This window comes from Rhinolophus ferrumequinum, chromosome 15 (genome assembly GCF_004115265.2).
Source record: "Rhinolophus ferrumequinum isolate MPI-CBG mRhiFer1 chromosome 15, mRhiFer1_v1.p, whole genome shotgun sequence".
Lineage (NCBI taxonomy): Eukaryota > Metazoa > Chordata > Mammalia > Chiroptera > Rhinolophidae > Rhinolophus > Rhinolophus ferrumequinum.
In genome coordinates, this window is record NC_046298.1 from 15248829 (window position 1) to 15273607 (window position 24779).

The window sequence follows — 24779 nt, forward strand, 5'->3', positions numbered from 1 at the left end:
GCCGTCACAGGAGAGTCACTGCCATAGGGTGGTTAGAACCCAAGGCGGCCGTACCTGGAGCATCGTATAGATGTATGTTCCAGAAAATGGGCGTAATGGTTAATGTAGCGTTAAAATTGGATGTGTTGTACGTATTGCATTGTAAATGCTAGTAATAACCTCATTATTCTCCGGCAAAACACTTAAACATCTTAAAGACGGAAATATTTGAGGGCCCACAGCACGGGTATCCATGATTAAACCCATGCTTTTGGACGGCCGGCAGAATCTTTTGAAAGTCTCTCCCTGAATGCAATTCTTAGAAACATTTCTATGGTTCATATTGGGTTAAAAGAAGGAGGCATATAGTTCATGCAATACATTAAAATGCTAATATTACTGTTTAAAAGAATGTAACAAATGGGTTAAAAATATGCATGATGCTTATACATGTACTGTCTACTACCATCAATGACGGATAACAATGATACATTAATGATTGAATTCTACACGATCCCTGCACATGATTTATATGAAAACCATGCTCCCTTAAATCTCTTGGGCACATATGCAAGCTTTTTCTTTTGTGGATATGGTAATATTTATACTGGAACTAGAAAGACCACTGTAGAAGCCTTAAGCACTTACCCCTTTTTTACCCCGTAATGGTAGCATGTTTCTCAGAAACACCCTTGAATACACTGGGGCTCATTTTCCTTATCTGTTAAATGATTTGGTAGTTTTAGATTCGTGGCTCCTAACCATGAGCCTCTGCGACAAAGTAAGTTAGAAGCAGAGTCCCTCCACCAGTTTTTATCATCTCAAATGTTGAAATGAAGTCCCACATTCATCCTTGATTAATCTGGAAAGGCTAAATGCAAATGCTTTTTATGAAATCAAAGCAAGTAGCTGCATAAATTGTGATCTGAAGCAAAGTGGCTACAAAGAAATGATTACATAGGTAAGTGGAAATAATACCGAGTAAGAGATTGGTAGACCACGTATATACATATAAACAGATATGTTTGATACATTTTAACTACAATAGTAAAGACGAATTACTTGGAGGAGGTTAGAAATGTGCTGCCTCCCACACGTACTTGAACATCAACCCCCGCTCCCATCACTCTGCCCCGTGACCTTCAAAGCCAGCTTTTGGGAGCTGCCAGTTTTACGTCAGCCCGCAAATTCTGTGGTCTCCTCGTGTGGCTCCATGGTTGAATTTGAAGATCAAGTTTAAATATTTTAAGATAAATCCTTACACCTAAGTTGACTTATAGGATACAATTTTAAGATGCAAGTTGTGTTTTAAGATGACATTATCGCGACATGATGAAATACAGACAGAAATAATAATAAATATGCTTCGTCGGATGCCCGGTATGTGCCTAGTGTTTAATCCTCGTAATAACCTGGCTAGGCGGCCCTTTCCATATGTGAGAAAATGGAGAATCAAGTAAGTGTCGTGAGCAGGCTTGGGCCCCTCATGCACAGGTATCATCACAAGCCACAGTGACAGTCTACGGTACCTGTCTGTGCTTCCACCGAAAAGTAGGGCTGTCCTTCTAGGATGCTGTACACCAACTTGGCACTGTTTCCGTAGGTGGGGTCATCTGCATCTGAAGCTGTCACCTGGATCACTGACGTTCCTTAAAAGTCAAATACATTCATTTGTGACAGTCCCTCCCTTAGCTTGTCAAACTATATTTCTAGTTTACAAAGTTTCACCGTCAAATTAAAAACCGAGGACAGCCCCATAATTATTCAACATGCTTTAATTTTCCTAGGGTCGCAATGTAAAATAATCTTCCTTCCTTCCTAGTTTATTTTTTTTTTAAATTCCCATAGCTTAAAAATGAGCTTTCTATATGTATAGTACCTCCTGCTATGCTTAGGAGTTAAAATAATACTATGAACATTATTACCAAAACATTCTAAAAACCCTGCAATTGAAATGTTCAGTATATCAAATAATTAAATGAAAATCTTCCCAAAGAGTATGATAATGGATAACTAATGATGAATTGCTTTTCACGAAAGGACACAGTGCAGTCTTCCTTCTATAGCAGAGCAACAAATACATCATTTTATTGTTGCTTTGCATGTAATAAAATGGCTGCTAATACTACGTTTTAATTTATGGCTATAAATATTGTACAGGATGCTGTTTCCTAGTGGTGTGACACTTGCATCTTCCCCCGCCTCTAACAGGTCTGGTACATGCAAAAATCACCAGTGGACATTGGTGAGATATAAGGCGAGCATTTGTGGGTCAGGATGAAAGGAAACGAGGGAATTGAGGGAAGATGAGATTGTTTTTCCTAGAAAAACTTCTGTTCCGTGATGGTTATACGTGTCTCGGGGCATGACGTGTTGGGCTTCAGAGAGAAGGTGGAGCTGCTGGAAGGAGAGAACTAGCAGTGATCTAATTCCTTGGTGCCAAACACTGTGTAGGGCACATTTCATGTATTCTGCCACTGTCCCTCAACTCAGTACTTTTCACATCCATTGCACTTGTGAGATATTGGTTATGAGTGATAGGAAGTTTTGCAATGTTTTCTGGAAAGTGGGTTATTGCCACAGTCAGGAGTCTAACTCCCATCCAGCAAACAACCAAACCTAAGTTCTTTCCATGACATTTTCAGCAGAGGAGCAAGGTTCCATGTGGGAGGCAAGGGAGCCCATTTATATAATCTCCAACAATTTTTTTTTAATGTGATTTCCATGTGGTGATTTCCACTGGTGATTGCCAGTTATTTCCGTGTGGTGGAAAAGTAAACCTTACTGTCTTCTGATTACTTTTCTGTAATTCGTTATTTCTTGCAAACAACCTTTTTTGAGCTCCTCCCACATAACCAGGCACTATTCTAGGTATGGAGATTTATAAAGGAAAATAAGCTCTATTTTCTCCCATCTTGGCACAGCTAGGAAAATTCTTAATTTTTTAGGCTTAACTTGTGCCTACAACTCCACTGAGTCCATTACAACTCTTTGTATTTTACATCTATGTTATTTGTCCCTCATCATCGTTTACATGATGCTTATTTTATTGATGACAAAATGGAAACTGAGAAAGAGTGAAGAAATCGAGTTCACTTGTCTGGTCGGGGGCATGGCCATGATACGACCCCAGTATGTCTGACAACAGACTCTGCTCTCACAGGCCATGACAGAAGGTCCGGGGGTCATCCCTAAGAATCGAGGAGCCTCCAAGGGTGGAAACAATGAAAATTCCCCTGGAGTATCCTTTTGGTGACTAGCCTCCCACGCAGCCCAGCTTACTTGCTGACACTACTGTCCCCTGTTTAATAATTTATTTGATGACTGCTGTTTCTCATTAAAATCCCCATGTGACTCCTGAGAGACTAAAGGGCTGGGCAAAGCAATGGGAAGAGAAGGCAAGAAATGGCTCAGCATGGCTTTCATAAAGTGTGAGAAGGGTTTGACTTAACCTGGATAAGGAGGAGACTGCTTTTTATCACAAGCTCCATACGCAAAGTGGAAGGAGCTTAGGGTCCTAGGGTCACTTCTGCATCTCACTTTCTTGAGCAGGTTGATTCACATTCTGGGCACTGGGTTTCTCTCATCTGTTAACAGGGTGGTTTAGCCCTAATGATCCTTAAATGTGTCTGAACTCTATCTAAATCTCTGACTCATATACCCAGACTCACTCCCTGATCAGAGCAGCCCTGCTCACTGTCAGCAAGACAAGCCTTTCTTAACATGAGACTTGTTTGTCAAAAGACCACAACCACATGCATTCTATAAAGCCAACCGAAAGTTATTGCCAGGAGAAGGTGGCTAGCTGAAGAAATCCTTCAGGGAATTATTATCCTTTTACAATGCAATTTGTCTTGATGCATGATGAAAAGACCTACCTACTTCTGAGTTATTCTAATAGAAGGTGACATAGTGTCGTGGTTAAGGGTGTATTCTGGATCCACTTAATAGCTCAGATGACCTCGGATAAATTAACCTATTTCTAGCTTGGGTTTCCCATCTGCAAAATTGTCGAATAGGACCTACCTCACTGGAAAGATGAATCATTGCACAAATGAAATGCAAGAGTGCATGTAAATTCATTAGCACGATGCCTGCATGCAATAAATATTGTCACTGCTATTACTTACTGAACATCAACTTGCACTAGTGACTGCATGCATGTTATCTCGAATTCTGCAAGACTAGAAACTGTTATCCCCATTTTACCGAGGTGGAAACTAAGGCTAAGAGCACAAATGTAGCTAGTGTCAGGTCACATAGCTAATAAGTGCCAGAGTCAGGATGACCTGGATTCATTCATGTTCTTCCCTTTCTACACTGCCTCATATTTTCTAAATTTAGATTTTAAAACCTCAGGTCCATTTTACATATTTGAAACTAGGCAAATAAAACGGTTATTTGTTATTATGGCACAGAAGATGCAGCACAAGTTCTACTTCCTGATTTGGGAGAATGGGCACCAGCCCCACCCTCCTGGGAGACACCAGGAAAGAATGGGTCCCCCTGTCCCCGCCGTACGCACCCACGTTAGACCTCTCGGGCACGTTGGCGTGATAGGTCTCATGCAGGAACTCAGGAGGGTTGTCATTAATGTCCTGGACCTTGACAATGAACTCTGAGGGCGGCTCCAGAGGTCGGTTGGTATCCCTGTCCACTGCCTGGGCCATCAGGGTGTACTGGGCTCTCTCCTCTCGGTCCAATGTCTTGGTGGCATGAATGTTCCCTGATTTATCATCAATCACAAAAATGGTTCCGGCTCCTTCACCTGAGAGAATGTATTTAATGTTCCCATCACCAGAGTCAATATCGGAATGAAGCTAGAAAAAGAGAAAGTGAGATTTGTAATTCCGTGAAGGACACCTGGGGAGATGGAGACCCACTTACATGCTGTTTGCTACAACACGCGGTACACACACACACACACACACGCACACACACACGCACACACACACGCATGCACACACGCACGCACACACACACGCACGCACACACGCACACACACACACGCACACGCACACGCACACACACACGCACACCACGAGAGGGAGACCTTCCTACCCCATTTTACAAAGGAAGAAATGGAACATTAGAGAAGATAATGGCCAAGGTCCCACAGCTGGGAGCAGTGAAGCCAGGGCTCCAACCTGAACTCTGACTTTTTTTTAAATTCTAAGATTCATGCTCTCCCTCCCTCTTCCGCACATACATGTACACATGCAAAATATATGTACACATGTACATAAACATTAAGAGTCATTTTGAAAGAAATATATGCATGTTACAAATAATAAAAAAAGCAAACATTGATGCAATGACTAAGCTTTCTCAGTTCTGATTCCCTTTCCTTCGTTTTCTCTACTCAGACACAATGTGGTTACTAGTTTCCTGTGGAATCCTCTGAAAGGAATCTACGCATAAGCAAGAATATCTACACAGATACCTAAATGCCCTGTTTATTTATATGCAATACAGTGCTGTAGTGCACGCATCTCTCTTTACCTGTTTTCTTCTGAGAATAAATTTGGGTGACCGTTCCACATTGGTACATGTAGCTCTACCTCATCTACTGCAAGGATGTTATTATCAGTTCTTTAGCAGTTCTCTTCTAAAAGACACTAACATTTCCAGAATTTTATCACGACAAACAAGTCACTGATCAGACCTTTCCATGAAGCCCTGCTGGTGACACATGGGGAATGAGGATCTGGGGAGGCGCCTGGGAAGGACTCCCAGTCTAGTCGTAAAACATGGCCCGATCCATAGGCAGCTTCTCAGACCATAGGAAGCATTTTAAATATCCTTAGGTTTCCCCTCCTTTGACCACGCCCAGAGAAATTGCCTAAATCCACACTCAGCAGGGCTGGGAAATGATGCGGGTCTAACTACCCATCCTGCACCTCTCTGCCCAGGTGCTGCTCTTTCGTAAGACTGACTCCCCCAAATACCATGTAGCAATAACCTCCCCCTCCCTTACTGTCCAACCTCAATTTCTTCAGCTTTCATCGTAACCTGAATTCCTCTACTCTCATTATGTCTTTTGTGGGAAAAGATAAGCTTTACTTTCACTATTCTCATAGGTTTCAAGAGCAGCAGAGACGATAAAAAGCCCTTGATTCTAGAAAATCCAGTACAAACTAAAACGCTTTAGCTTATTATTTTATAATAATAGGAGGTGTGATCAAAAAATATGGTGAATGCCACTGCTGAGTGCCATCCAATGGAAAGGCAGGGATCTTCAATATGGGAAGTGGCACACTGATCCTTAGTAACAGTGTGTGACACGTGTCAACTTCTTTGGTGCAGTCGGGTGTGAGCTACGGTTGAGAAAAAGTGTGTTTTAAAGCGTGCCATAAATCATCCTTCATCGTGATAACACTCCATGTCACACATCACTTCTGGCACGGCAACTTCTGTCAAATAAAACCATTACAGGGTGTCCTCATCCACTTTATTCACTGGATCTGGCACCGTGCAACTTCTGGCTCTTCCCCAAAGTCAAAATGATCATGAAAAGTAAACATTTTGAATCAATTCAGGACATCGAGGCAGCCACAACAGCACCACCAAAGACACTCACGAAAGAGGACTTCCAGAACTGCTTCAGAAAGTGGCAAAAATGATGGGATAAGTGTGTTCGAAGCGAGGGGGAGTATTTTGAGGGGGATTAAGGGCAATGTGTCTTTTACTGTAATAATCTTTTTAATTTAAACATTCACTGTATTTTTTGATCACACCTCGTATTATATTATTTTACACTTACTATTATCAATGCCATTTTAATTATTATTATGAAACCAAGGCCTTGAGAGCTTGTCCAGAGTCACAAATCAAGATTGAACATAACTGCTTTGTAAAATTTTTTGTATTGTTTGAATTTCCTAAAAGATATCTAATTGATCTACAGCACCTTAGTGAAACATCAAATAGCTACAGGGGGGTGTACCTGTAGGTACATATGAATTTGGCAAGAATCTTGGGAATTAAATAAACATTATTTCACGATCAATCAAATAACTAAAAAAAAAAATTAGATGCACTGCTCATCATTTTGTCTTGTTTTCAGATTTCAAAGTTGAAAATAAATTCCTTTCTTTCCCCTCTCCAACAAAGATGATATACACAATTACAACAGTATTTATTAGGTTTGACACAAAAAGTTTGGAAGACCGTTCAATGCTCTCAAGGGATCCAGCTGCTGAGGCATACACAGGCGATTCCTAACTTCGAAGACTGATGTGTTCCTGTCTGCACAGCACAGCATGACACAGACTGTGCTTCCTGCAAGAAATCTGAAAGTCCATAGTCTGCCAAATTCCACTTTTTCAGAGCATCTTAAATCACTCAGCCTTGAAAGTCATCAAATCAAAGGTTATTAGGGAACCAGTCATCTAAGTCATCTAGCCTATCCCCCCTTTTTGTGGGGAACTATAGATCAGCAATATCTCAAAAGAAAGATCCATAGGATCCAAGCACTTTCTTTTTCCCCCTCCAACCTGACATCACACCCATTCTCACAGGCCTAGGTTTTAAACATCACTCACTACTGCCCTTCCCCACCCCCCGCCCTTTCCCCGTGCTCGCTTTTAGTAGGCATGGCAACTGCTTGCTCCACAGAGATGCAGACATGGCTCTCCAGGACCTGTCTCTTCAGCAACCCCCTCACCATAACACACCCATTGCTTCCCACTGAGAAAGTCCCCAAGGCAGAGGTTTGATTTTCTAAGAACAACTCATGCACAGCTCCCCACATTGTTCAAGCTACACAGCCCCTGCCATGGGTGAAGTCTCTTCTTCCTCTCTGGGCACACAGCCCATCTCTTCGATGCACGACTAGGGACTCCTACATGCCAATGATTTCCCTGTGCTCCCATTTCCCAAATCGACTTCTATTTTGGGTATCATCTTTCCATTTTGGGTATAAATGAATAAAATTCCATTGGTACAGCTCTTTAAACAAAACAAAACAACAACCACAACAAAACACTTTCCCAAACTTGAACAATACTATTGACGCACAAATATGCACCTCCTCCAACTATGTCAATTTCATAAATTAGGGAATGCTGTTCTCGTGTTAGGGACCAACTAAGGTAACTTCATTAGACTCTGTGAGGCTCAGAAATTAGCACCCCTGAAATCTCCTCTTGTCCTGTTCACCCTTTACTGAATAATTCCTGCTTATCTTCCGGGTCCCAAGTTATCATGTTCTCCATGAAACCTTCCTTCATCTCTCCCAATGTTTCCCTGTAAATTCAAAATCACGTGTATTGAATTGTCAGTCCCCTACTCCTCAGTTTAGTTTATCTTTTTTTTTTAATTGCTTAGGTAAGACTCTTGAGATCAGAGACTCTTCTGCCCTAGTCTCCCATTTGCCTGGCTCTGCATCACCTGCACATAGTCAGCTCTCTGTTCTGACGTATATGACCCCGTCTCCTCGTCGTTAGTGCCTCTCTTCTCTGAAAGACAGCTGCATGTTTTACCGTAACTGGTAGTGGGCAGCCATTTTTTCAATCATATTTTGGGCTCTCTTTCTCTCCTTGCACTTTCTCTGGAGGGAGTACACAGAGAACGCCGAATCTGAGTGGTGCTAGGACTCTCAAGCCACCCCCACCAGGTTTTGCCATCCCTAAGCCAACATGGATAAAATGCCACCCATTCCGATGATACATCCATTCATCTCATCACGTCTTTACAGAGGCTTCCCCAAAGCTGGACTTTACTACCAGGACCTGGGGGCACAAGATGACACTAGTCCTGATGGCAAGCAGCTTAGGGTCCAGTGAGGAAGACAGACAAATAGACATGTGTAATACAGAAAGGAAGGCTATGACACCAGGAGTCCAGAGGGTATGAGTACACAAAGGGGCATCCAAGTTGAGGTTGAGGGGTGGTCAGAAAAATGCCCCCAATTGGAGAATGATTAAATAATCACCATTCCCATTCAGTAGACTATTGTGCAGCCATTAAAACACAAAGTTCTTATGGTACAACATTAAGTGGAAAACAGAAATGTTCTTAACATGGATAAGTGAAAGAAAAAAAGGATGGAAGGATATATGAACAGTGGTTTTATGGTTCTCACTGGATGGCCAGACCATTAGTGTTTTCCCATCTAGATTTTTTGTTTGTTTTGGCCATACTCTACTATTGGAATGGTGGAGGGAGAAAAATAAATACTGAAAAACAGCAGCCTTACCCTGCCCACGAGCACGGGGTCAGGCCCGGTGTACTCCTCGATGACAAAGAACTGGTTCCAGACCCAGCCTCTCTTGGAGCGCTGCAGCACTTGTCCCTCCTTCCCCTTCTCGTGGTGCCCGTGGAACGAGGGTCGCAGGTGGCCCCTCCGTTCCGCGGTGAAGGCCTGGCTGTGGCACAGCACACCCAGGCACACCAGGGCAGCTTGTAAACAGTAGTTCTCCTTCATTTTTGGTTACGTGGTAGGCACAGGAGAATGCAGCTGTCACCCCTTCCACCAACCGTGCAGCAGCCTGGCCGATGGTGGCCTCCCTGACGCGTCACGCAGACCTCTGTGGGAATGGAATGTCTCTGCTCGCTGAGCACATCACGTCAGGGCTGCCCACTTCCCCCGTCGGCTTCTGCAGGCAGAGAGAAAGCTGAGATTAGCTGCAGGCTCTATCCTGACTTCATCTCAACTCCATTTTGTAATTATTATTTTTTTATTTTTTTATTTTTTGTTACCACATTGGACCATGTGAGCACTTGGCTCTGGGTACTAAGGAAGCAGACGAGAGTAAGAAATAGTCCCCACTCTCTCGCAGTTTACCACGCGGTGAGTGAGAGAAACACATACAATACAAAGAAATCCCTCAAGGTCTATATGAGATAAAATGTGCTGTGGAATCCAGCTGCTCAGAAATGTCTGTTTTTACCACTTACTGGATATGGGTTTGCAGGAAGCCAGCGATCGTCTTTGGGCTCAGCTTGCTCATTTGCGGAACGGGGATGACACCTGTACTCATTGCAAGGTGGGCAAGGGGGTTACATGAGGACTGCCCTAAGTCCCAGCACAACGACTGGTACACACTGCATATTGATGTTTTTGATGATAATTGTGCTTGGGTATATTTTTGTAATAGGGGAACTTAGGGCATTATGGGAGTCATTGATGGGGACTGAGGATGGAGATGGCAGGGAGTGGGGACAGTTAAGGGAGACTTCCTTAGAGGAGATGGCTGGGCTCAACACTGATGCGAGAGTTACTGTGACGAGAAGGACATGGAGGGGAAGTCCACACAGGAGAACTAACATGCCCCAAAGCCCAGAGCTGGTCACAAGCATAGAATGTCCCAAGATATCCAGCATCACTGAAGGAAATAAGGAAGAAGGGAGGCAATGATGGTCTCTGCTAGATAAGGGAGGTGGGGTGCAGGTCCTGAAAAATCACTGATGGTCACTAAAACATTTGTCAGTGAAATAATGGGCCAGGTTCCCACTGGTGGCTCAATGGAGGCCATAGTGTCAATTGAATGAGCAAGATTTGTTCTTGTCTGATAAGGGTCCACTCAAGAAGCTAACGATCCTACCTTAACCTAGCAGTGTTTCCAAGGGTACTTTATAAGTTCTCTCCAAAGAGGAGAAGCAAAATTAAATTGCATATCCTACCAACTGGGCCAAAGGGCTTGTTCCTGACACCCAGCCACGACTCAACAACTCATCAATAGGAAGGATGAGCTGCTAACACCTTTCCATAACCCTTGTAGGTTTCTGATCTATATACCATGTTTCCCCGAAAATAAGGCCTAACCAGAAAATAAGCCCTAGCATGATTTTTCAGGATGACATCCCCTGAACATAAGCCCTAATGCGTCTTTGGGAACAAAAATTAATATAAGACCCGGTCTTATTTTCGGGGAAACCTGGTACAGTCACTCGAGTCCTCTCTCCAGCACTCTGGTTCTTCTCTCTCATCCTTAACTTCTGCCTCAGGGTCCTGGGTGGGCTTACTCACAGGACTTCGTCTTTCTAATGCTGGAAACTTAGTTTTCCCCTAAGGAACTTCCGTTGCCTGTTCCCCTCTCTTAGGACCCCACACTTTCTTCTGAATGGACAATCATCCTCTCCCACTGGAGTGCCACCCACACTCCAGTTAGAGTTCTAGTTCCCAGAACCAGACAATCCCCACTACCCACCCACCACCAAAGTGAGGGATTCTCAGAAAATTGTTGGGCATGTAGGATGACACATTAATATTGAAGATAACACTTCATTTCAGTGCCGATGGGTTTAAATGAAGTTGGTGAGATTCCTGAGCATTGTAAGAATAAAAACCATCACCTAATTCTTCGCTACCTAGTTTAGATGAAGTGGTGGCGGGGTGGAGAGGGGAACAGGAAGGAGGATGGATCTTGGCATAGTGGAATATACCTAGATTTGGAGATCAGATAGACCTGGATTGGAAAACCACTTCTATATCTTACAATCAGGGAGACCTTGGGCACTCTGAGCCTGCATGCATGCATCTGAAAACAGGCATTACAAGAATTTCTGAGCACATATAGAGCTGGATACAGAGTGGGAACTGGGCGCACTCTTCCTAGAGTGCCACAATCCAAGCCTGCAGGTCTCACTCAGCAGAAAGAAGTGCTCTTGCCTTGCAGATCAAGATGCCCAAAAGAGGGTGGTGAGGTGCTTTCTCTAAGCGAAGCATCGAGGAATGAGAGTTCCATAGGATGGCATAGCCATCTAGGCTTAGAAGTCTAGAAAATAAGGGAATTGGTGGAATTCTAGTTTGCTGGTGCAGAATCTCTTTCCTTCTGATGGCCTTTGACTTACTTCACCAACCCAAGCCTGTTTCCTTTGTAATATGGCAACATGGTATCTGGGGAGGTGTATGTGCAGTTATTGTCAGGTGACCAGTACCACTCGATGATGTATTGTGTTAGTCTCCTTTCAAGGTACAGTGAGTTTACTATTTATTGTAGACAGATACTTTGGTATGTGTAAGGGACTATGTGGAAGAGCGAGAACTATTAGAAAGGCAGAGCCGTCATTTAACAGCTTCACCCTCAGACTCGGGCATTTATAACACGTCAAATGCTATTTCTTGCAAGTCAAACTGACTGTGGGAAAGCACAGAGAGGGACCCAGGAGGGGTTAGATGCTAAAATGAGGAAATGTCAAGCGACAGGAAGATCCCGAGGGTTCGGACAGGAAGCTGGAGATATGGTTGAGAATCTGCCACTAGCTTGTCACTGGACCTCATCAGTCCCCGCTTGGTGGCTCCGCCTCCTTCTCTATGAAATGGAGCCATTGGGCGCCATTTTCTACAAGTGGCTTCCAACTTCACAGTCATGGTTAGAGCTCAGTGAGAGATTGTGCGGCATTTCTTCTGAATCATACACTGTCCCCTTACCAGACTGAACGCATTTTAGTGGTTGAGATTATATTTTATTCATAATTATATGTCCGGTGACTGAGCTCTTCAAAGCAGGCCATCAGTAAAAGCTGACTATATGATGTGAACCACATACTTGAAGTTCAAACTTGGTATTGCCATCATTGAATCTCAAGAAGAAGAAATAGAAAGGAACGAGCATATGGTGCAACAAGATTCCTGCCCATTTTACACCATGCCAAGTATTAAGTGTTCATTCACACGGTGATAAATTATTCTTGCATATAAACTGTGAAGTGTATTTGAAAGAAAGGGTTTAATTAAAGTTGATATTTCTGCACCTCTTTCTTCTGGCTGCCATTTTTCTGTAAAGCACAATTATTTCTGACACTAAAAGTGTTGAAACTAGATGACAACTTTTTTTTTCCCTTTGTTAAAAAAAAAAATTCGAGTTTGATACTAATAAACTTGGGTTTCCACATGACCAATAAACAATAAATCCTTTGTTAAAAAGAGGAAATTTCCTTTGTTCTTCTGTTGGAAATAACAGCAAACCCAACTTGTTTCTAAAAGTAATCCGTTGGACCTATTATTTGTAAGTGCTTATGTGACTATGTGATATATAAAATTATTTTCATTGATCAATCTCCGGAATGTGTAAGGTGAATTTTAAGACATGATTTTTAAAAAATTTATTCAATTTCAGACTGAAAATATACTTAGCAAGAGCTTTTTCTAGCCACTGTTCTAAAAACTAGGAATGATAACTCATTTAATAATTTCTATAACAAACTTATGCATAGGTACTATGGATATTCTTATTTTAAAGGATGAGGAAACTGAGGCCCAGATAAATTAAGCAACTTGTGCAAGGTTATGCTTGTGACAAATAGCAGAGCTGGACTCTGAACCCAAGACACCTGGCTCTCGAGTCTTTGTTCTTATAACAAGTGAACAATACCAACTCTTACCATTTGTTTGTGTCTGAAGGTCACAAGGAAATGATATGGACTCTGATAAAAACAGTGACCTAGAGGCTACCTAAAGTAAACCAATATTAGGACTTGATGTACATTAATAATATGACTATGATGAAAATAATAATAATAATAATTAACCTTTGTCCATTGTGAGTATCTGCCTAACACTCTTCTAAGTGCTTTCAATGAGTTGAGTCATTAATTACAATTTCACAATAACCACACGAAGTAGTAGTATCATTATCCCCATTTTACAGATAAGTAGTCGGAGGCATAGTCAGATTAAATAACTTGCCCATGGCTACAGAGCCAGAAGGACCTGGCATATGGTTCCAGGACCTGCTTTCTCATAATGCTAGATGATGCTGCCTATCTCAGAGAATGCTGCAGATCAAATATAGACACACATCCCAATACACACACAATAGTTTTAGGATGAAAATAATTTACGTTTTGGTGGCACTGGTCGGGGGAAGGGAGGCAACAGGAGTAATACCTGACTAACTTATGAAAACCAAACCAGAAAGAGGAAGATGAAGCATTTTATAGCAATGACCAAAGTGAGGACGCATAGGAGGGCCTTACATCAGTCCACCAACCACACTGTACAACCTGTCCTTAAACAGCACCATGAAAACAAACGTTAATCTTCGCCTTTTATTTTTAAACCCTTTCCAGACTTTTTAAAGAGACAGGTTAAAAAAGATGTGTTCAGGGAGAATTATTTATTTTTTTTAGAAATGCTTCTAAAATCGAGAGATCGACTTGTGTATTCCATGATAGAGAGTTTGCAGGAATCCCTCATGAAAATTAATAGGAAACGGCCCTCCTAAGAAGACCTTGACGTTGCTAATAATTAGGGGATTATATAAATGTTCCGATTGGTTTTAATAAAGACCCCCAATGCAGTTCTTGAACAATCTTTCCAATAAAGGACTTTCTAACAGGATGCCAGGATGCCTGAGCATAGAGGCTCCGCTAAAACATAGAGGAGGACTTCATTCTATGATGGGAGCTGATTGCTTGGAAGGAAAAATAAGCATTGTTGAAAGTCACAGGAGTAATAACATGACAGGAAAATGGATTTGCAAAAGCACCAGCTCTAAGTGGAGGCTCGCCCTTCTATCTTGAGAGCAGATAGCCCGTCATAAGCTCCTGCGCCTTGAGCATAAAACTCTCTCGCTGTGTCTGCTTTTGTCTCCGTAAAACAAAATGACATATACGGGTGTTTAAGTATATTTGGACTCCTGCTAGAAATTGTTATCGGGTAAAGAAAGAAAGACGAAAGCGCTTAGCAGAAAGCAAGCGGCTTTGGTTTTTCAGCTTTCTCCTCCCCACAGAGCTGGAAGGATCAGACAGGCTGACCTGTTCTTTTCATTTCCAGGAAGCTAATTTACAGTTAAAGACACGTTATCATTACATTAAGAATATTACCGAGGCCCACACCAGAACTCAAAACTCCATTCTGCATGTGCAGTGTCCCTTTGTCAGGGGAGCTCAGGGGCTCTGGTCTCCACTTCAACAAACACAGCTTTGTAACCAATTGGATTCTATTATGCAAATTAATTCAAGCATATTTTATTCCCCGTTCAGATCTCATCACTCAGCTCTGAGCTGGTCTCTAGTTTCAAATCAAATCACAGGAATTATGCCATGTCTGTGGAAATCACAGAGAATGGGAGAGGAAGTATTAAAAGACCTACTGAATCACATTTCCTATTCCCTGATTTCTACACTTGGAACAAAGCATGAGCTTGGGGTAATAATCATTTCTGCTCAGGTGCGAAATACACAGCAAAGACTGCAAAAGGGCCTCTGTATATGTTGCTTCACTCTCTAATACCAAATTCAAATGTTAAAGTATGCAGCAAATGCTCTCTAAGGGCGGGTGGAAATTTTAAAACTGCTGCCCTGTAAATGTGATTCTCTGGTTCTAGTGAAATAAAGAATCACGGAGCATTGGCAGTGGAAGTGAAAAGTTCACTCACTGCCTGGTGTTTGGCAGACCTGATCCAAATCCTTGTTTCAATCACTTACAGGCTACACAAAATAAGGTACTGATAGTAAGGATTACACATGATCAAGTGCTTGATTTTTCTAGTGCTGGCCAATCTACTCAGGGCTTGGTACATACCATGTTAATGTATTTTCACTACAATTTCATGTAAATAGCACCCAGATTTTATCTACGAGGAAACTGAGGCTCAGAATGGTTAAGTAAATCATCCAAGAGTACACACTGAATCACTGTAGAGGATGCAATTCAAATTCAAGTTTATGTGACTGTAAAACCCATGGTTTGGCTTTACTTGGCTCCCAAACTCTGGGAGTCCATGATACTCATCTTTGATACAAAGAGACTGTATGTTCCATCTCCAAGGATCATCTCAGCTCCAAATTGTATTTGATACTGAGTATCATCTTCGTTAAGGGGTGAATACCATTTGTTTTTAAGTATGTATAATCACCCTTCATGTTCTCAGGTTCTCATGACCACAACGTATCATAAAAATCCAACTTAAGTCTGCGGACCCCAAACATATAGAATCATTCAGTGATTATGTATCTCTTAAAGTAATAAAATCATCTTCAAATGATAAGATGGTTAGATACAATGTGTGCAATGAAGAACTTATGAGTTGTGCTTTACTCATTCCTTATGATAGTATTTTTCTCACTGTAATATTTTTAAATGTTAATCATTAAGATGAATAAAATATAGCAACACATACAGGAAATCACCTTGTTGGCAGTGTCATCTCAGACTACGAATGAACACTGTATATGAATGTGTGGAAAGAGAGATTGTATTTGCAGTTTTTCTTTTGCATGAGCTAAAATACCTGAGGGAAGATTAGGGCAAAATTGGCAATGATAATATGCTCAACATAATATATTATCATTCATGGTATCAGAGGGCTCTATGTAAATTTCCCTTTGTCTCAGAGCAGTAAATATTTATAAAGCCTTCTTTATTTGCTGGGTTCTTCATTCAGCAATAACGTTTTGCAGTGCCAGGCCTGGGTTGGACCTTAGGGAGACACCGGCTGCCATGAATCTCTGATTTGTAGACTCAAACAACGGTGAGACAGTTGTCCAAGCAGATGAATGACAATATGATGTGATCAGTGCAAGCAGGACCATGTACGAAAGCACAGGATATGTGACCACATCTCTGCAGGTGAACGTGAACCATCTCACTCTAGTCTTCCGGTACTTGCCTGCTCTAGCCTTGGCCAAGTAAACACCTCTCTCCATACTTGCCAACATGTGGCGCTTCCACTTTCACCCTGAGCGATGGCCGACTGAATCACATGTAGCGTGATGACAACCAAACCCTCAACCGACCACTGGTTGATTCAACCTCTGTAACCTGGCTCAAAATGATAAGCAGGTGGACATAAGATTCGCTCGGGAACTTGAATGAAAGGAAACAGGAAGCATTTGCCAGCAAGGGAGCTGAAACAGAAAGGTTATGAGGCCCCTGGGGGATGGAGTGGCCAAAAAGTGACATCCTACAGCCAACGTTCCAGTGAAATCAAGGTGATGAGCAAGCCAGTTTTAAACTAAATAGAAACAAACATGGCCCCTGTCCCTGAGCCATGCAAATGGCAGAATGCACGGCCCTGTTCTCTGAAGATCTTGGTAGTCAAGGACCACCCTCCAGCTGCTGTCTCTACGGGGCCCAGCACTCATCTGTCCCTGAAATTCTATGTCATTTGCAATAACCTGTGCATCCAGAGACAATAAGCCTCCTGTACATGAGCTAGCTTTAGTGCTTCCTTTTATCACCAAACAGCAAAACTAGTAAATTACAATAACCAAGAAGAAAAAGTTAGGTGGTTCTTCTCCTGCTCAAGAGTGAAGGGCTGCAGCTGCAGAGCTCATCTGTTCAGATGTAGACAATGCCTCTTCTTTGATTTTCCGGGGAATACTGGGACAATAGGGAGATTGCCACACCAGCAGTCAGGACACTTGTGTTCTAGCAGAGGTTCTACCACTGAGCACCTGTGTAACCTCAGAAAAACGACTTCTTCCTCTGGTACTAAGTTTCTCCTTCTATAAAAGAGGAGGTTGGCCATAGCCTACTAACGGTCTCTCATGTCTGTGGGGTCCTGTGATTCTGCTGCGTGGAGACCGAGCAACCTTCCCTGGATGGAGGTTTTCATCTCATTTAGAAGGTCTAGATCCCAGCTGGCAGGACCGCTCTATGTACAACTCCAGGAGGCCCCACTTACAACACGTATAATAGGAATGGTGTCCCCTGGGACTAGGCAATGCAGAGCCCTGCTAACAGGACAGATCTTGAATCCCAGCATTAGGAATCAGGACCTCCCCTGATCGACAATGGGAAGCCAGCGGGACTCTGGTCAGGAGATTGATAGAGCTGTCGGAGGTATACAGGAGAAACTGACACGGAAAACAGCAGTTCTGACAAAATGGTTGAGATCACAAGCTCCGGAGTCAGATGGGCTTGGAGGGTTAGAGCTCATTAGGTGTCTGACTTAACCTCTGTGTGTATCCACACACCATGTTAAAAATGGGAAAAACACTAGGACCAGTCTTAAAGATGGAGTGCTAAGATAAAAGGCGATGATGCCTAGAGAGAACTTTGTAGTCCTTGACGTGGCCTGGCACATAGTAGGTGATCAAGAGGACACATTAGGAGTTTTGATCCATCAACAGGAATACATAAATATACACTACTCTGAGCCCCGGATACACTGATATAACATATAACATACATACAATATGCAACACAACATACAACACATAATAAGGTGCAAGCCTTCCCAAAGTCTCTGGGACACTGTTCATTAAGAGGAGATAAAGAAAATAATGCTGGGCCGGCCTGGTGGCTCATGCGGTTAGAGCTCCATGCTCCTAACTCCGAAGGCTGCCAGTTCGATTCCCACATGGGCCAGTGGGCTCTCAACCACAAGGTTGCCAGTTCAATTCCTCGAATCCCGCAAGGGATGGTGGACTCCGCCCCCTGCAACTAAGATTGAACACGGCACCTTGAGCTGAGCTGCCTCCCAGGTGGCTCAGTTGTTTGGAGCGCGGGCTCTCAACCACAAGGTTGCCAGTTCGATTCCTCGAGTCCCACAAGGGATGGTGGGCTGTGCCCCCTGCAACTAGCAACGGAAACTGGACCTGGAGCTGAGCTGCGCCCTCCACAACTAAGACTGAAAGGACAACAACTTGACTTGGAAAAATGTCCTGGAAGTACACACTGTTCCCCAATAAAGTCCTGTTCCCCTTGCCCAATAAAATCTTTTTTAAAAAAAGAAAATAATGCTGTAACAGGGATTGCTAAATACACTGATATACAGATTCGAGGGAGATGACAGATATAGACTAATGTCGTGCGATAGAAGTTACAATGTGAGTCACGTGTATACTTTGACATTTTCTAGATGGTACATTAAAAAAAATGTTTGTAAATACATATTTATGTTTAACCCGGGATGCCCTAAATTGTATCATTTCACTATGTCATCAGTATAGGAATGATTGCGATACTTTGTCTTAAGTCTTCAAAACGCTGTATATATTCTAAACTGATGGCACATCCCGGTTTGGACCAGCCACCTTCCAAGAGCTCGGTAGCCATATGGCTGGTGGCTACTGTACTGGGCAGCACAGAAGTTGAGGATTCCGGCGTCTCCTAGAGAGGAGATTATATAACCAAGGGAGACTTGCTGAGGTTACTGCAATAGTTCAGGTAAGAGGTAATATAGTTCTGAACTAGAAAAATAAGCCTCCGTGGAGAAAGGAGGGTTATTCTAGGAGCCATGCAGGTGTGCAGGGCCTTGGGAACTGGACAGACTGAGAAGGACAGAGGATAAGGCTGCAGTCCCAGGAGACTAAGGAAATAGTGGTGCCGCTCCCGGCCTCAGAAGGAGAAGGGCCTGGTTTGGGGATGAAGAGCATGAGTTTGGTTTTCAGCACGTGAGACTTGGGAAGACAGTGGACTGATGCCCAAGTGGAAAGTTCAGAGCGGAGGAGTTAGGATCCCACATTCTGCCAAGAGTAGGTGGCACCAGTGTTACGACGTCTGTTTCAAGTTTGGACATTGTGTTGCATCATTCGATGTGCGAATCTCAGAACTGGATAAAATCCTAGAGACCTCCCACTCTGAGGCCCTCTTCAGTAGACAAATGGGAAAGCCGAGATAGACAGATGATAACTTGTACAAAATAAAAGACAAAGTGAACAAAACCTAAACTCATTTTACAGAGGAAAAAAGAAGGGGGAGGGGAAAGCATAAACAGTGACAGATAATTTTTATAACATCTACTCCTGCCCACCCCCCACCAGCTTAAAGGCAGTCCTCCCTTTCCAAGTATTTCTATGGAAACACCAGTCCAGGTTCTACAAGGGAAAAGACATTCATAAACAAGGACCTGGCAGCTCTCTTTAAAGACTGTCAGTGGAGAACAAACAGGAAGAGAGGGGAAACAATCTGCATAGTCTCGCTGGAATCTGACATCCGGCAGAGAACCACTTTCCACAAAGTCTGTTTAAAAAAATATAAACAGTAAGAGGAGGAATTATCCCAAGGTGGCCTTAATAACTGACAAAGGCTTGATGTGAATTTTTGAAATAATTACTCAGGCGAGGGCAGAGTGTGCCTCAAAATCACCACTGCTGAGAGCCGTTAGAATTCTGAGAAGTCCAGCCTGTGACCCCAATCCAGTGCGGTCCACATGCATCCATCTGGTTTAATCAGCCACCAAACAGGAGTGAGGAATGCAGAAAGTCAAGCTGCTTCCAATTATCAGAAGCTTGATTTCTACCAGAGGGTGGGTGGGCTGTTCTGGAGGTCTCTTTCTAATGTATCTCCCTAAACCACGTTATCATGCTAAGAGTAAACTAAATTCTGCCACACTCTTAAGTAACCTTTTCTTTCTTCTTTTTTTTTTCTTTGTATCTCTACATATACCATAGCGCCGCCCCCCTCCTTATTTTAGAAAGCAGACACGAACAATAGCCTCATAATGATCTCATTGTGGTTTCAAATAATCCAATCTTTGAAGCCCAATTCTTTCTTTTCAAAGGCATTAACGTCATTTATCAAAAGTAATGAGATTAAAAAAAACACAACTTAAGCATAAAAGAAAAGTAATGGGATACAGCAGACTAGTCAAGTGCCTTGTACATGGGCAGGGCGATTTTCTGAAGCACATGCTGAACAGTCCCAGGCAGGCAGGACTTTCAAAGGCAGCGTTAAGTGTGCTTTGTGGGTCTCAGATAATATGCTTCCCTTTTAATTAGATTTTCCATAATCCCAGGTTAATCCTATTGTGAGTTATAGACGTGAGTTTTGACTTGCCTGGCAGAAACATCTATTGTAACAATGGAAATTTTTTTCTGGAAAAAAAATGTGCCTTATTTACAATTCATGGCCATGTCCTTCTTCTTCCCCCAGGTAGAAGTGACCATTTCCACTCCTCTGGCTCACATTGTCCTTTTAAATAATTTAATAAGGGCACCTCCTTTTCCCCAGGATATATGAAGTTCCCTGTGATTTGGTAACGTAGCTAATTCTTCACTGAATTCTTGGCTACTGAGTACAGTGGTGTATACAGCTGGCATGGCCTCTGTCTCTCCCACAGCTTAAAATTTAGATCAGTGTCTCTAGAATTTGACTGTACGTTAGAATTAACCGGGGAGTCTTAAAAACCCCATTGCCCGAGCTTTCCTCTAAACCAATTAAAATCAATGAAAACCAAGAATCAGTATTTTTGAAGTTCCCTGCGTGGTTCTCTATTCAAGGATGAAAACCACTTTTCTAGAGCCACACTGTCCAATATGGTAGCCACTGAGACACAGGTGGCTTTGTACATTTAAATTCATTAAAATTTAATAAAATGGAAACATTTACGTCCTCAATGCGCTAGTCCCATTTCAAGTGCTCAGGGGTCATTTCAATCATCCAAAAAAGTTCTATTAGTCAGTGTTGGTCTTAGATAGTAAGCATCCTCATGCAAAGCATGAAACTTCTATTTAATGAAAGAAGGCGTACAAAGAACACTGTGCTAATCAAAGACATGCCACACACTCGCCGTACAACATCCAGCAATCGAGACCTCAGTCTTCCTGTGCATGGAACGAAGGGCTGGATGATGGGTGGCCTCCAAATCTGAGCAGCAGAACGCCCTAAAAGAAAAACCAAGGGATAAGGGGCTACCATGGGTGGGGACGGCTGAACCGACGGGCCCCACACCCGACAGCACAGAGTCAGCAAAATGTTTCTTTGCAAAGCAGGTTGGCTGCATTCAATAAGTCAATAAAGGAAAAAGGAAACCACTTCTGAGCTCCTGATACCTAACAGACTTGCTGTCTCAGTCCAGCGGTGGGTTAGTAAATTCCTGCGTCAGTGCCCACCATCGCCGGGTTTCGGGGAGGCCCCAGCTCAGGAGGCTGTGGGAGCACTGACAACTGACAACTCACTTCATGTCTCTGATCTGTTTTTTTCTTATGAAAAAAAGGACGAATGCTGCCTGACCTCCCTGGCTCCCAAGTTAATTTGAGGGTTGGCTGAGATAATGGATTAGGAAGCTGTTTGTAAAAGTATAATGTGGGCTGCCCAGGTAAGGAGAAGGATGATGAAATGCTGACAGCAGTGGCAACTTACACATCTTTGGATAATTTAAAAAGTGTTGGCTTTTGACTTGTAGTAGTGTGGGTTGTAATGTAAAAAAAAAAGAAAGAAAAAATGTACAGATAAATGTAAATGACCTGTTATTATTACAGAAAGGAGATGTGATTTCGCTCCTTTTCTCTGATAGGGATATAAAATCCACCAGGCGCTGCAAATGGGTTCCTTTCATGTACGTGGGCATTCTTCTGTTTGCCCCCAGACCCAAAGGGGTTCTGCAGTGTTGACTTGTGAAGACAATGACCTCAGGGGTAGCTCCTAGGCTGGGGGATGGTGTGTATGGTGGAGAGAGGAGGTATGGCTGATTCCAACAAGGAAAGCTGTGAAAATACACATATATTAGGGCCCCAGACTCAATAGGGATACAGGCCAGAAGTCCCTCTGCAGACATCATGGAGCTTTCAATTATCGCTAGTATGGGACAGGAATGGAGCAATCATGGAAAGTGTGGACAAAGCTGCCAGGTACTTGTCACATGAGATGACATGGGCTTTCTTGACTAAGTTTCCGGAGGCCATCTTGGCAAACCACTCGTTCTCCATGCAGCCTCTGCTTGAGACAGCCCAGTCAGTCCCTGGTGGGGTTGGGGGTGGGTACCTGAGTACCTACTATAGGGCAGGCACTGTGCTAGGTGATTCACATATAGTCTTCATAACCTCTTTCCTTCCAGCATCTTCAGGAATTTTATCATTGCCTCCATTGTCCAGAAAAAGGAAACAAGGGTACTTCCCTTCCAGAGCATTCAGTTCAGTTCCTATGGTTAGTTAGTGCTGGAAATGGGATTAGGAGCCATATATGGCCCATTCGAAAGCTCTTGCCTTTTCACCTTTCATGCTGAACTTCTCTGTAATTCTCCTGTGAAGGTCTTATTATTTTTTTTAATTATTATTATTTCTGGAGATGCTCAGAACTCAGCTAGATTTTATTTCACAGAACAACCATTTAAGGAATATTTGTGGAGACTAGGATTTCTGCAATAGTTAAATGCTATGAATTTAGTGAAACATGTTTTTTTGCCCTCCAGGAACTCATAGGTTCCTGGAGATTTTAGAAAGTGGGTATTTCACCCAAGGGTTTTGCATTATGCACTTCAAACATCACCAGTTCCTTTACTGTTTCCTTAGAGGAATTGCCCCGACTCTTCCCCAGGTGTTCCCTAGTCTGCTCAAGTTTTTCAAATAGTCCTTGAATGAATGAATCATGATTTTCAAGCCTCTCCCTCAGAACATTTTCCACATTAGAACAACATTTTGCTATCCACCCTTCACCGCCTCAGCCTCCAAAGGTGCTAATGAGTAATAAAATGCAAGTGGTGCAGGGAATGTAGGAAGGCAGTCAGACAATAAATATCTCCTAACAAAAGGAACCAGCCCAACAGGAGATAGTGCTGTGAGATCTCATGATCGAAAACGTTAGGTATGTCACTCACGGAAGGAGGAGTGATGCGGTGGTGGCAGAGGCAGGTCTCACAAATCAAAACTGGAAGAGCAGCTGTTACCCACCACTCCTCACACCACTGGTCACTTCAATACCCACACTGCAAAGAAGACTCAAGCCTGTTTTCAAATGGAAAGGACATGCAATTAGCTTTGTTTTTGTTTGTTTGTTTCTTATAAAATTACATAAACAAACAAAATAATAAAACTTCAATCCACGTATAGAGCACCCGGGTGACAAAGTCCGACTGGATGCTTTGCCAGACACACACAGTATCTCTCTAGGAGAAGTGTGTGCAGGTGGGGATGGTTTTGCCCTTGCTCTCGGGGACCTTCCATCCATTGACCAAGTACCTTTGGAAAGGCAAACTTGCACTCCATGGTACCACTGGTAGAAAGTACTCGCCAGCATCACTCAGTAAGGGAAAGCCCCTTTGGATCACAGCTGCCCTAACCAAACCAAGGAGCAGATGAAGAAGGAACAGCAAAGCAGTTACTGTAAATCATGCACTTTGCCATCATGGACTTCCTGGCTTCCTGACGAGATGTCCAGGACAGAAATGCCCACTCTTGCATCTCAAGGATGGCTGCCCACGAGACCGTAGAAACATGGCTTGGTCTCCTGGTTCAGAGTCTGTTCCTGCTTCTGAATCCAACCATGACATTGAGTACCCCAGGCTTGAGTCCCCGGCATCCCCAAGGTCTAAGTCTCCAGTCTCCAGCTCTTCCATGCCTGCACATTTTAAGATTTAAACTCCAGCAACCTAATCGAGCTCACCAAGAACTCACAAGGTGAAAGTGGGGTGGAAGAGATTCAGAATTTGAAAGCCAGCTGATTTGACAGATGTACACACTCAGAAAATAACTAATAGGTCCAGATCAAGTCAGCTTCCTAAAATCAATGATAAATATAAACATTAAAAGAGGTCAAGATACACTCCAGATGGCATGGCCACTTCATGAAGAAAAGAGACAGGATCTAGATCCAGAAGAAGATTGGCACAATGGTGACAGGCAGAAAGGGGAGGACAGCATTGTAGCCTCCTCCTCAGCTCTCCTCTGAAGCCATGCTCTCCACATCCCAAGTTTATGCCTTATTTCCCAGGAACCCACCCACCCTCTGGTCCTTTCCACGACTGTTGCTCTACTGGGAAGCCCAGATGGACGGCCGAGGGCTCTGAGTTTCCACCTGAGCCATGTCCGGGGTTTCTTCCTGGGGTCTGCGCCAGCCTCTGGCATTTTTATCTGTTGCTTGAGGTCCCACTTCTATCTGAACGGAGGAGACAGAAAATGATGCTGCCCTCTGCCTGTATCTGTGGATCTCTGGTGGGGACCGTGCTTTTCTCCCAGATGGACACTCT

The 24779-nt window shown here is 43.1% G+C and overlaps 1 protein-coding gene across 5 annotated transcripts in view; it reads right to left on the reverse strand.

Annotated features, from left to right (window-relative positions):
- CDH11 (cadherin 11) overlaps positions 1-24779 on the reverse strand; it is a 148432-nt gene that overhangs the window by 43388 nt on the left and 80265 nt on the right. For 3 of the 5 annotated variants that reach the window (XM_033127610.1, XM_033127612.1, XM_033127611.1), the window contains exons 3-5: positions 9179-9578; positions 4505-4799; positions 1509-1628 (exon numbers count right to left, since the gene is read on the reverse strand). In XM_033127610.1, coding sequence (XP_032983501.1) covers positions 1509-1628; positions 4505-4799; positions 9179-9406 — 643 coding nt within the window. In that variant the 5' untranslated portion in view covers positions 9407-9578. Of the gene's footprint in view, positions 1-1508; positions 1629-4504; positions 4800-9178; positions 9579-21391; positions 21481-24779 lie in introns of those variants that run through there. The other 2 variants (XM_033127613.1, XM_033127614.1) reach the window with 2 other exon arrangements.